The sequence below is a fragment of the Phaethon lepturus genome, unplaced genomic scaffold, assembly GCF_000687285.1.
Source record: "Phaethon lepturus isolate BGI_N335 unplaced genomic scaffold, ASM68728v1 scaffold7448, whole genome shotgun sequence".
Lineage (NCBI taxonomy): Eukaryota > Metazoa > Chordata > Aves > Phaethontiformes > Phaethontidae > Phaethon > Phaethon lepturus.
Window position 1 is genome coordinate 32,321 of NW_010559632.1, and position 14,343 is coordinate 46,663.

A 14,343-nucleotide genomic window follows, 5' to 3' on the forward strand; every position below is an offset into this window, starting at 1 on the left:
CTATCAAGTTCTTGAAGGTGTGTAGGTCTAACAATGATTCTTGAACTGAAAAGGTCTGCCTCTCCATAGGGGAATTTATCCATTATAATTTGCATTTCTTTCTGGCAAGAAAAGCTGGCAAATAAATCTCATGCCAACCTGCAGGGTTACTGAGGCAGTGGCATCTAGGAAGACTGGCCGTAAGTTTCCAAAGGGTCTGGAGGCAATTTATTGATACTTAATAGTAGAGGTTTCAAAATTTTTAAGACATTCTGGGTCATGGTTTCCCATATAGTAAAGGAAGTTTTTCCTGTATGGTAAAGGCTACATATGCCTCTACCATAGTCAGTGTTGACTAGATCACTAGATCATCTGCTGACAGTCTGAGCATGCTGGCACAACAGATTGAGCCTTGCCCACACAAGCAAGGAACCTTTAGATTATAGCAGAAACTGCTGGAAAAGCCTGAGGAACATCTGTGAAGGCATCCCCCTTACACTCTGGGCAGATAAGATCACATGGAAAGGATACAGGACCTTCACGATTCAGCACATCTTTTATTCTGGAAGCAGGGTCTAAACAGTTCTCTTGCTTTTGACATACAAGCTTCAGAGCCTAGGTACCATCCTGTGATGGCAAGATGTTCAAGTACATTTTGGCATAAAAAGACATAAACTCCAAATCACTGCTTATTGCAGTACCTGTACCAAAATGGTCCAAAAGACAAAAATGTCTGTGATCACAGGAATGGTAACCAACCAGAAGACTACTGTCCTCAGTATTCTCTGACCAGATTTTTTCCAAGATTGAATGATGTGGCAGCAAACAAGACTGAATTTTCTCAGTCATTCAGAGCTGAAGGCAATACCAACAGGCTCCAAACTAAGCAAAAATTCCCATTTTGATCTGGAGCTGGCAAAGCAGACACTCATATTCGTCTGGTCAGACAGCCCAATCCAAGACAGAAGATGCCAGACATCAGCCTTATAACAGCTAGATGCTGAAGGAAGGGAGATGGATACAGTGGATGTTGAAACAAACTAGGCTTATAAATTGTACCTCAGGAATTGGATCCATCTTAAAAAGCTCAAGAACTCTTATGAATTTAACCTTTAATTCAAAAATCTTCAAATTGAACAACTGCAGAATCTATCTGAACACTTATTTCTGTACATTAAATACGAAAAGCCAACAGTAACAAAAGAGGAGATTAATTACTAAGTTTTTCTTATAGGTATAAGATTTCTTAACTTTTATGTAAGAAACATGAAAATTAAAACATTTACCTTGTGGAGTTATGTGTGAATTATTTGCTTGAGTAGCAAGATGATTTTCCAGTTCTTCTATTTGTTGCCTGTATTGCTGCAGCTGTACTTCAAACTGCTCAACCAAGATTCTGAAGTAGCTAGATGAGTAAAACAATGAAACTATATTATAAAACATCACTAGTTTGCCACTATTTTTTAATCTGATCTGTATTAGCTGACAATTTTCATTTAATTAATTGCAACTAATAAAAAAATTAACAGTTTTAACATTCTTGACATCCCTCTACTAGTGGAAAGAGAGTAAAGACACTATTTCTCATGTCTATGAGAGAAAGATAAATTAAGTGTAGAAATAAAACACTGATTCTATGAAGCATTCAGTACAAATGTTACTTGAAGCAGAAAATTGTAATATGAAGTTCATAGAATCACAAAATGGTTTGAGTTGGAAGGACCTTTAGAGGTCATCTAGTCCAACCCCCCTGCAATAAGCAGGGACATCTTCAGCTAGAGCAGTTTGCTCAGAGCCCTGTCCAATCTGACCTTGAATGATGCCAGGGTTGGGGCACCTACCGCCTCTCTGGGCAACCTGTGCCAATGTCTCACCACCCTCACTGTGAAAAATTTCTTCCTTCTACCTAATCTAAATCTACCCTCTTTTAGTTTAAAACTGTTACCCCTTGTCCTATGGCAACAGGCCCTGCTAAAAAGTCTGTCCCCATCCTTCTTATAAGCTCCCTCTAAGTACTGGAAGGTTTCAATAAGGTCTCTCTGGAATCTTCTTTTCTCTAAGTTATATTATTGACTATTTTTTATGAATAACAGTAACTCACTCTGCTGGGGCTGTATTTTCATGCTGGAGACCAGGAGGAGTTTTCTGTGTTCGTAATGCTATTTCTGCATTCTTTAGCTCCTAAAGAGATGGGGAAAATTAATAAAAGGTAAGGTTCTGTATGAAGCGTTCAAAAAGAAAAATAGCTACAACTCTACTTTCATTCACATAAAAATATTTTCTTCATATATTTAAATTAATACTGCAGTAGAATCTGACCAGAAATTCTTCAAAGAATAGACTGCCAGAAAGTTGGTGAACTGCAAATACCCACAGAAGTTTGGGGAAGGAACAAACAGCAGCACATACTGAAAGCACATTGAGATCTCAAAAGTTGAGAAAATATTGCACTAAACTGTCAAAAGTGAGATCTAACTTCTATTGTACTTCATAAATCCTGTTACATTATTGAGGACTAGGGGAAAAAAAGCAGTCAAGTGCAAGGAAGTAACACACCTAGAAGTGAAGAAATAGAACAAAAAGGATTATTTTGCCTTTAAAAAAAAAAAACTAGTTCAAAAAAAAGTCTCTCTTTCTATGGAAATGATCTTTTTATGCATGATAATTACAGCATACACTTCTGTTTAATAGTTTCTAATAACTCCACCATTAAGAATTTCTCAGTGCCTGGTTCTGTGATTATTCTCAACTGCATCAATTACAGAAATATAAGAATAACAGAAACAAGTTTTTGTTTTCACAGAAAACTGTTGGCAAGGCACAGCTGTAGAGTATTTCCTTTTGGTATCACAAGATATAGAAAAAAATCAACGTTTTTACTTTAGAATAAAATACACTTACTTACATAGCAAGCAGCCTTGATATGCCAGATGAAATAAAAAGTGGTACAGAACTTAACTTGAAAAGCACTTGCATTGAAACTTGAGCTCAGACTGGTTGCCCAGTTAAGATGCAGACCAGTTGACAGAGTTGTGACCCAAGTTCACTAAATGAATACTACTGCTAGTTAAGATATTTGGTCCCTGAAATGACTGTTAAAAAAAAATCACCCCATGACATCAGAAGAAAACATACTCGCATTTCATGCAGAGTCCAGCATGTTGTTACCATTATGTCTTCACTAGCAGCTGAATATATAACTGAAACTCAACTAAAGGGGACACACATTCCCTTCTGATGTCCTTCCTATACAGGAGTGCTTTCCTGAATAAAGGTCATTTTATTGCTCCTGTACTCATCTGAAAATACTGACATCAGAGGTTTCAGTCTCCCGCAGTAACTTCAAATAGATTAGAAAGGATTAAATTTTTCCACTTTGTTTACAACCGTTTTAGTCTGGACACATGTGTTAACTGATAAAGAAGGCTAGTTACCCTGTATGAAATAATCAACATACAAACTCTACAGAACAAAACTTCTATTCAGTTATACCTGTGCAGTTTCCACTTTCAGCTTGTCAATATTAAGAGTGTTTCTCTGTAATCCACTGGCAACTACAGACAGAAGTTGTTTCAAAGCTTTAATGTCTTCTTGTACTTTAAGCATTGCTTTAGAGGACATTCTACTAATTTCTTCCTGAACTTGTTTTTGTTCTTTCACAAATTTCCTGAGGAAAGGAAAAAGGGGGTGGGGAGGAAAGAAACATATTGAACCTGAAGTAGGCAACTGTTTACCTCTCAGTCACATTATTTAAATAACTATTAATTTTTCCAAAATCAAGTACTGAACAGTAAAATTACTGTATAGCATAGCCTTATCTTAAGTCCTAGCATGCTAATACTGTAAAAAAAACCAACAAACCTCCCCCAAATTCAATAGCAAGTGTTTAAACATGTTATGCCAAACCCTGACAAATGAAGATATATATCAATTATTTCATATATAAAATAATATATAGTCTATGTAAACGTGATTACTACTTTGAACTCACAAATACAGTGACATACAGCCTCTGACTTGTCTACAACCTGCCTCCTTCCTGCCTGAGGGAAGGCTCTTTTGCAGTTCTCTATTCCACAGAGTCCCACAATACATAGCAATATGAACATAAGGTTCAGTGCTTACTGTGTATGTGCAATAGGCTTAATACTCCCTGGGAGAGAGGGATCAGATTCTAAGAGCATATTTGTTGGGCATGCCCATTTGTGTAAAAGCACGGAAAAGTGCAGCTGAAAAAAAAAATCAACCTAAGGCTGCATCTACTAAACTATCCATCTACTCTGTTCCCAAGGTTAACCTGTCAAAAAGCCTTGGGCTAGTAAGTTATCCTGCGTGCAGTCTGCAATAAGGCGTTTTTGTCACAGACCATCAACAGCATACAATACTTCAGCTAATCAACTATCATAAATAAAAAACACTACTTACTGTAGATTTTCTACATCTTGACAGATTACTGGAGGTAAATTTTCATCCTTTAGTGCTTTACTATCTCTACAAGAGACAAAGGATGTTTAGATGGTGCTTTAATACTGCCAAACATTTTTGTAGGACTATTAAATATCATGAAAATGCTCAAGTGACTGACTACACAGCTTTGCACTCATTGCATATATGCCGCAACTAGGAATGATTTGGATTAAGACATACAGACACTATGCCAGGGTCCAAGCCTGTGGTGTAAGCATTGTACACATTTGCAGAAACCGTTTTTCAGACCGCATAATCAGTCTATAGCAGATGCCAGATAAGCTGTAGGTATTGCATTTGATGGGAAAATTGCAGTGTTTAAAATTCTGAACCATCATTACTAAATTGGCCATATTGCAAAAGTTGGTTATTTACATTTATACCTTTTTCAAGACTGAAGTAGTAGGAAAGCCAATATATTTAATTTAGCTGTTTTCTAATAAGACATGGAACACAAAGAAAATTTGACACTTACTCTGGTCTTGTTCCTGTTTTGTCATCTAGAAAATAAACACTGTAGGTCAGAAATAAAGCTTTGAAGAACAAACAAAACAATCTTAATGACATTTTAGGGAAGAACTAATGACTGCAATCTGCTTGATTTCTCTTGATAAGAGGAACAGACTAGGCTAGCCATAAGAGAAAAGCGTTTAATTTACTCCCCCTTCACAGATGAGTATCTTTTCAAGAACAATGGTTCAACAGCTGAGGTGCTAATTTCTTGGCAGAGTATTGCCAAAACATCTTGTGTCACTATACAAGTCGCTACAAATGCATAAACACTGCAGTTGCATAAGAAATCTGTTCCTGCTTATGCAACCACAACTCAGACTTGTGCCCACAGAACATTCAAGTGTTTAAATTCAGCAATAGCAGTCTCCTCTCAAATACAAAGGTAATGAAGGTTTGCCCATTGAACTTCCTTAAGAATTCTGCTATTGCATTAAATCCAGTAATGAATGAGGGTTTACAGAATTGAAGATGTTATTGTTTACCTACCATCTACACACTCCAAACTACATAAATATGGATCAAGATGTCAAATGCCTCTAAGTAACAGTGAAAACAATATCATGCATAACATAGGCCATGACTAGAAATAGGGGTAGTAATCACATCCCATACCAGAGCAGTCTAAGAACAGCACTCACTCAAAAGCCCAGGAAGTGGGATTCACCTTCTTTGGCTGGATACATTTCACATCCTCACTTCCCTCTCCATGCCACCAAGACACAAAGTAGCTATGCAGCTAATGCTAGTGCCACAAACATTTCAAGCTGCATAAACCAGTGCTCCTGCCAGAAGAAGCCACTACTTTTAGAAGCAACATCTACTTAAATTGTGTGCAGACTCTCTCATCCAGTACATTAGAAAGCCTGGAGTCTCACAACCATTCCTTATGACTTTTGTTAGGGGAGTGGGGATCTACATAAAATCAAGAGGGGAAAAAAAAATGGAAAAGGGGTTAAACCCCAGAATTTAGGACTCCTTTTCTCTGCTGCTAACCTAAAAATTAGGCAGAAAACTGAGCATACTTTACTTTTTCTCTCCAGCTACCTTTTTTTTTTTTGCTGTATGTCAGAACAATACTTACAAAGTAAAGATACAGATTTGAAATCAGATTTTGCAACTTTCTGGGCAAGTGAGTGCTCCAGTTTTCACATTATTTACATTTTTTTAGTAATACATGAGGAAAATATGTATTCTTAGAACAGCTTCTTTTCCTGCAGCCATATTTTAAAGAAATATTAGACAATCAGTCTTCAGTCTCCAGAAGGAAAAGCTTTTATAACCAATTCCAGAGAAGAGAACACAGGTGCTAGACCCCATCTGTCCTGGGATTCCTTGGGCACTTTTCTTTGGTAGCCACATCTCCTTCATTTTCTTCAGGAAGCGAAAGAAATAAAAACCTCAAAACCATAAACCCACCACCATCAAACCTTAACAGAGTTCCTCATATAGCAGTATAAACAATTGTACTGACAGAACTGAGTAGCAGGACACAGATTTGTCTGGGTCGCTTAAGCTAGCACTATCCATTACAGGAAACACTCCTAAATTAAAACCTAAATTAAGAAAACTCAAGAAATAGTTGTCTTCGACACCTCACATTGCTTATGTAAGGGATCTCTGCTTATCATCCTGACAGCGATAGTACAACTCCTGCAGTTCCACTATGCAACACAGGGGGAATTCAAGTACTCATTCAAGTTTCCACCCTAAGAGCTGGGTAAAACAATGGTGAGATGTCAGACTGAAATAGACTGAGCCTGTGGTTCTCTGGTCCTCATTTTAAGATACTTGTATATGATGGAAGCGTTGTGATCTCCTAATATTATAGTAATGGAAATCCCGTAAGAACCTAGAAACTGCAGGGTTTTTTCATCACTCCCAGTTCCAGTAATAAACTCCAAAACCAATCAACATCATGAAGAGCACTCCAGTTTGGACAGTCAGTATGCCACCTCTTCTACGAGTATGAAGAATTACGTCTCCACAACTTATGTTACTCTGTAAAGACAGTTTCATACAGTTTCTATAGTTCCTTCTCTTTAGCTATTGGTATACCTAATTTAAAATTTGTCTCCTGAATAGAGTCAAAAGATTAAATTAGCAGTATTGATTCCCCAGAGAAAATGCACATTTTACAACCAGCTTCAGTTAAGCTTACTTTAGAAGTATAAAACCAAGACAAATTAATAAGTATCCACATCTCAATGCTCAATATTCCCTTACTTAAGTAATTTAAAGCTACCACAACATAAAATTTTTCTAACTGGTTTTGACAACCTGATAGAATGTATCAGATCGAACTACGCACCACCAGAAATACAGCTTGGAAGAACAACAGCTAAAAATAGGATATTTTTATTGTGCAGCCTTTCGAAAAAGGAAACCAAGTCTAAGATTTGTTACACAGCTGGAGAGCACTGGTTTCAAACGAGTACTCTTCGTATATGCAATGCATTACTTAAACATAGCTCTGCTCCTCCCTCTAGTGGCTATTTGACATAGCTGGCCAAAAATCTGCCATGGCTTTCCAGCAAACGGTTGTATGAGTCTTCACCCCTGAAAAGCTAAAGGGTTTAGATACTGGTTCTCAGGTATGAAATTGGCTTATACTTATTTTAAATAAATTTACATTACATTTTCAACCAAAATCTTATTCTTCTATACAAGCACAATACCAAAGAATGAAATAACTGAGGGGGGGGGGGGGGGGGGGGGAGGAGGAGGGGGAGGGAGGGAGGAAGGAGGACATCATCTTTAATTCCATGCTCCTAGCACAATGAAATATTGTCATTGCTACAGTGCTCTGATAATTTTCTCAATAAAAAAATTATTAATGTTTTAAAACAAAACTTACTTTTTTTGTCTGAAGAACTACTAAAATCAATGCCACCAAGACCTTCATTGGCAGTAGTTGAAGGAGCCGCAGTTGTCCCCAGAGTCAAACTCAAAGCATTCTGTCCAAGTCCTACAAGATACCCAAATGGAATTTCTGCAGTTAGTGTTGATAATTAACACTGATTTTAAACTAAAAGCACATATAATCTTGCTTGCAGTTTCAGTGTCCAGTTACTACATTTGGATTTAAAAATATGCAAAACAAGCACAGAAGAAAGCAGATTGCATGGAGTTTCATACAACTGTATGCAACTTTTTAATGTAATTTCTTCACATTACTAGGTAACTAATTAGACAGCTAACTTATCAGCATCTTAAGTATCTTTCTGTTTCATTTAGAGTTTAAGAGCAGTGTTACCAAGACTACAACACAGCACAACAAATTTTTCCCCTAGAGCTGAAAGAAGCTGTGAAATGACAATACTAACAATTAAAAGATTTAATTCAGACCAAAAGCCACCAAAATAAGAAGCATTCAACTTCTCCACAGCTAAAGGAGATACTTGTATATCATTGCCCTCTCCCATTTATGGTCAACTTCCTTGAGTCAATTATGGTGATGACAAAGATTTCCTTCTGTTTTCATTTAAAAAAAAAAGTACAAGTGCATTTAAGAATGAGAAAACAGCCAATGATTTCAGATTTCATTTTTACTGTCCAGGCTTAGCAACACTGTTCTTAACTGTAACTGTTAAAAATTACACTTTCACAGTGTTAAGATTTTATATAAACTAAATCTTACATTATGAATTTATACAAACAGACATTAAGTTTCAATATTTTGAGACAAAAGGAGAAAAAACTAAAATAACTTTCACCTGTTGCTGCTGTGCTTGTATTCTGGAAGAGTGAACCTCCTAAACCTGCTAAGGCTCCTCCTAAGGAAAGGCCTGTGGAGGCAGTTGTTGTCGGAGCAGTCGTGCCACCCAAATTTAATGTAAAGCCAGTAGTTCCTGCAGAGAAAGCAAGGCAGCTTCATGCAGACACTGTATTCAGATACATCATAGACAATCTGAAATAACTGAAAGATCTGAACAGCATCTTTATCATAATTGGATAATAAACTCCATTGTTGTTTTTATTTCCTGCAGATTTTCCAAACAAAGCCATAGAGACTTTTGAATTATATGTTATTTTGTTCTATAATGTCATAATTCTGATTAGTCCATATTTACCTGCAACTATGTAAAATTTTTGGGAGTCCCCCAGAACACTAGAGAATCTAACACCTGGAACAGAACTCATTTTACAGCATAATGGATATAATGAGCACTATTGACTCATTATATTAAAATGCTGAAATGTCAATGTTTTATGTTAAACTTTAAAATCATTTACATAAGACAGATGATACAAAGACATTTCCTTGGCAGTTTAAGCCTTCTTCTGGAAATAAGCACCCCAGCTTTTGGTAGGATTGGGAAGAATTGAGAAAAAACATAGGCACAAAGGGACAGCACACAGAGCACAAATAGCTGAGCTCAAATGCAGACTCCTAAGGTTAAGAAAAATGAACTCCAGTCAATCATCATCATGCACAGTGCAGTTTAGCTGAGTTAAATATGATGGCAGGTATGTATGAAAACTACACTGGAAAAACCTTGTTTCCACTACTACTTAATCACTTCAGGCCATCTACAGAAGGTAGACATTTTCCAAACTTTTCAACTGCCCAAGTAGGAAGCTTTCAACCTTCAGTGGGGTTTACAACAACAAAAATAGTGATTTCACATGATGAATCAGCTCTTGCTACATTTCTAATGACTTAGATTATATGCTGCCTATATCACATGGTATAGTGCCCATAAATCTATCTGTATTAGTGTACCCAGATTTAGAACTAATGAAGTGCAGTGAACCTTCTTATTAAAGTACCTTAAAATTATGTAAATACTAGAAAAATATAGAGTGTAGAACTGTTTTTAAAGTTTTATTGTTAAACAAAAACAAACAAAAACCCCCAAACAAACCCCAAACATTTTCCTACCTGCTGCGGGAGTTGATGTAAGAGCAGATGATAATGACAGGCCACCCGCTGAGGTAGAAGTAACAGGTAAAGCAAATGGCGTGGCTGAACCTGCAGGTTTGTTGAAACCTAAACTAAAGCCTGTGGTAGCTGCTGATGTGGTGGCAGGCGTGCCTAAAAGAAACCCAGAAACAATTATGACTCTTAGAACATTCTGTCTGAGAACGGTCAATTCACCTTCTCTTCTGAACTATTGCCATTTAACCATCGTGAGCACTACAGCATGCAAGATGACTTGCATTAAGTAAAATATTCCCATAGCACATTCAGATAAATTCCAAAGGTTTACATTAATTGCACAGGCATTGTTTCTCCATAATTCCTAGTGATCCAATGGGCTTTAATCATGGGCTGGCAATTACATTTAGTGGTAAAGCAAAAAAAAGGTTAAAAAAAGCGCTTCTACCACGAGCATCTAATAGGTGAGCCAAATATTGGTAAATGGAGCTATAAACAACACTGCCCAAAATAAAGACTAAAAATTCTCAGTTGGATGTGCATACCAAAATGAACGCACATATCCTTTTAATTTGTAAACAGGACACTCAAACTTTGCTTTTGAACACTCTGAAGTAAAGCAAATAAAGCTTCCACTTCCTGCTGTTTTCATGGTAAGAATACATTTTAACACTCTAGATTCCATACTCTGAAGTAAAGGAGGAGTGTGCATATACATACACAAACCACAATGGCATGCATAAGAAACACATATTTGGTATTCTCAGTAACTGCTGTGTGTCTGTTTTGGATGAAATAATTTCATTCAGCTATTGAAAAGAATTAATGTTGACCTGCATAGTACCGGCTGCCACATATGATTATGCATTACACAGTCTGTTCTGGGTTAGCTGCTGCTCCTCTCTTCTTCTGCTCATTTCCTTTGCTTCTTCATCCGACACTATTTTTCCCTATTTATTCACAGTATGGTTTCCTACATTCTTGGACTGCAGTCTGTCCTGCAGCACCACCCCCCAGCATTTGTGATACTCAAGCTCAGTTGCTCCTCAGACCTCAGTTGCTGGTGTTTAAAAAAGGGGAAAAAAAAACCCCCACAACTACACACATATTCCTGTATTTCTAATGACAGTTGAAAAATAGTCACTAATGCATCAGAGAAACAAAACTAAAAAATTCCCAAGGTCCATTCACAGTTCAACCCTCTTTATTCTTCTAGAAGAGGTAATTTCCAGACCTGTTCACACAAAGTTCCTTAGAGCAGGAAACTGTATGAAGAATTCTTTGACAACATATTCCACCTCCCCTCTGCTGAAGGATGAAACTCGTTAGGGGGACAGAAATATAGAGTCTAACTTTTCACTATGGCCTACGGCCACTGTCACTATTGTACAGGAATGCAATAATCCTTTAACAAGTAACAGCACCCAGAACTGCAGGGCTCCAGTCTGGTTTGCAGCCTTAACATTTGGGCTGCAAAGCAGACTGCAATTAGTAACAGGAAAAAAGCTCACATATGACCATTAACTTTCTACATTACAAGAAAGATCTGTGTTTTTTTTCTGTGTAACATCGAAGTCCAAATTCGGTCCTTACCTAGTGTCAGTCCTGTAGCAATAGTTGTTGCTGTTCCTGCTTTAAGAATGAAAACAAACAGAATAAGAATACTAATTGAAGACCACAGAGCAGTTATGACAGTAAAAAACATGAAAAAAAACCCCACTGACATAATGCAACATTGCGAGACAATATGTAGACTATTATACAAGTTTTTTCTTTAGTATGTTGAAAGCAAAATGTAAACAGAGAAAACAGTATTTGTAAGCACCAGCAGCACAAATCAAAGCATAACTGACTTCAAAACCCATCATTTTTCTTTATAATAATCTGCCGACAGTGAAGCTGATGTTAACATAGCAGTATAGCAAATTGTTTGAAATTTCAAGCAAATGAAGGTAAACAAAAATAGGGAAACTAGTAATTCTTTTTTTTTTTTTTCAGTATTTTTTTTCAGCCATATAGCAGTATATAACATTAGTACGTATAAGCAGATTTACAGTATAATGAAGAGGATTATGGAGTCCAAAGTCTTTGTAAAATCCTGCATCTTGGTCTAGAGTTTCTGCCCCAATGGTAATTTAAAGAGATTATTTTGAACACAGTGCTATGCCATTTCACATTTTAAATAACATCTGATTAGAAGGTAAGAATCATTGAGAGCTAAAAGAAATCATCCCAATGTAGACAAAGTAATACAGGCTTTCAGTCTACTGTTGAATTTGTATCCAGTAGATTGGTTCTTAGAACTTCCCCTACCTACTCATACAAATGTACAAGAAAAAAAAAACAGACCATTTTGTCCAGCAATACTGGAGCCAAAGTAAAATTCATTAAGTTATGTCTGCATGATGGCTGAAAAAAAAAAAATGCCTCCAGTCAGAAAAGTCTTACTATTTTGCACTCCAAAACTCCTATAAGAATCTTTATGTTCATAGGCTGAATTAGAGACCTAAGAAAATTATTGATAAATTTCTTCATGCACATTGCTACCATTAAAAAAACCCAAACAAATCCAGAAATGTTTACTATTGCAGGATTACAAATATCACATTACAAATATACTAACAATCTCACAAGGCTTTTAAATACATTTCAGATCAAAATATACCTCAATCTTAAATCATAATTTTGAGCATCCTGGATGAAGAGCTGGATTTCTAGAAAACATCAGGATTCAAATTATGGAACAATTTACACATAGGTCCAGGCACAAAAATGCATTTGTTTCTGCAGCATTGGTATTGCATAATTTGCAGTGAATGACCTTTTTAAACTGTCCAATGAAGACTTTCACAAAACTATGTAAGTAATATTCCGAGCTACAGAACTTCTGTAGAAAGAAGTAAGCACATTATGATGACCTTTTTTTGTGTACATGATATACTTCACTTCTGCTGTACAAGAAATTTTTTTCTACCTGTACTGGTGCCTCCTAGTGTAAAGCCAGTGGTTGGTTTTGATCCAAAAAGTCCACTCCCAAATCCCACTGAAGGAGCTGATGTAGTTGCTGTAGCAGTGGAAGAGCCCAGAGTTCCAAAATTAAGTCCTCCTGTTGAGCTATTACAAAATTAGACTATTAGCAATAATTATTTTTCAAAATAAAAAAATCCACCAGCACCCCTTATTTCAGTTTCTTTCTCATGCCATCATTCATTTTCCCCGAACCATACACAGTGCAGCTGGACAAGACAGAGTCCAAGCTCACTGACACCAAACAGAAAGACAAAGCCTATCTCCCTCTTTCCTTCTACAGCTCCATAACTCCTACTGCTTCCCTGACACTGACTCCAGTATTTGTTCAACTCCTTGCTGAACAGATACATCTTACAAGAAATCTGAACTTCTCTGTTAGATCATCTTGTTAGTTCTAATTATTCTCCATGAACTACTGAAATGGCAGAACAAATGCTAGATGCAGCACAAAGATAACAACAAACCTGCAAGAACATATTTTCAAAGCAGGTTACAAGTCCAGTTAGATACCTCTGACCAGAAATCTCAACCAGTGTTGCTTTATTTCATTCTAAAGTGATAAGCAGAGACACACAAGCATTCACATCAACAGCACAACTTTGCCCTCTTACCACCAAAGCACTCCGATGCATTAATTCATTTTCTAACCAAAATACCACCTTCCCCACAGGTGCAAACCATAGAGGATGCATACCTGCAATACTTTCTTTTCTGACTGTATACATCCAAAAGTTACAGAGATAAACTTCCAGAGCTATTTTCACAGATGAAGGGGAAGAAAGAAGAAAGAGAGAACCAGAGATAAGTCATCACCAGGAAAATTAAGCTTTTTAAATTTATTTTGGGTAGTTACAGATTTTTAAAGTTTCATGACAAATGGAGAACAGGCTTTATGTTTAGCCGAGAATGCACTAAGTTACTGTACAAAACACGGGGAATACAATAATCATTATTATGTAAACAATGTAATTACAGGTAATAGCAGCCAGATGATTCCACAATTTAAAAAATTTTGTTCTTAAATTGAGGAAAGAGGAGGTGAATAATTTATTTGTAGCAACTTCCTGCTCCCATTTGTAAGCCTTTTTAGAAACTAAGTTTTGTCTACCTTAAACAATATTTTGTGTAAGTACACAGCAGCACTGAAACGAAATGCAATTTTGACCTCAGAGTAACAGTTGTCAAGAAGTATTTTATGTTTCAGGTGTACAGTGTTCTCTCATTGTTCCCTTATTTCCTCTCTATTTCTGTGAAGGCAGCTCCTAGGTGTAATAAATTAAACACAAAAGTAAATCCTTAAAAAAACCCTATAATTAGTTTTCACACTAGGTGACCTTTAAAGGTTCCTTCCAACCCAAACTATTCTATGATATTAAGTTTTCAAAATATCTACAAAACTGATAGTGGCAAGCCCAGCAAAAGTTGGTTGCAAGTTCAAAATCTAGGTGCAAGACTCAAAGTAATTCAAGAAGCAG

At 36.6% G+C, this 14,343-nt stretch overlaps 1 protein-coding gene across 1 annotated transcript in view; it reads right to left on the minus strand.

The window, feature by feature from the left end:
- NUPL1 (nucleoporin like 1) overlaps positions 1–13,045 on the minus strand; it is a 32,264-nt gene extending 19,219 nt beyond the window's left edge. The window contains 11 exon segments of the mRNA XM_010293411.1: positions 1,266–1,384; positions 2,081–2,160; positions 3,472–3,646; positions 4,405–4,470; positions 4,922–4,946; positions 7,814–7,924; positions 8,673–8,807; positions 9,842–9,994; positions 11,432–11,467; positions 12,813–13,008; positions 13,010–13,045. Of these exon segments, the coding sequence (XP_010291713.1) occupies positions 1,266–1,384; positions 2,081–2,160; positions 3,472–3,646; positions 4,405–4,470; positions 4,922–4,946; positions 7,814–7,924; positions 8,673–8,807; positions 9,842–9,994; positions 11,432–11,467; positions 12,813–13,008; positions 13,010–13,045 (1,132 nt within the window).
- Between the last annotated feature and the right edge of the window lie 1,298 nt (positions 13,046–14,343).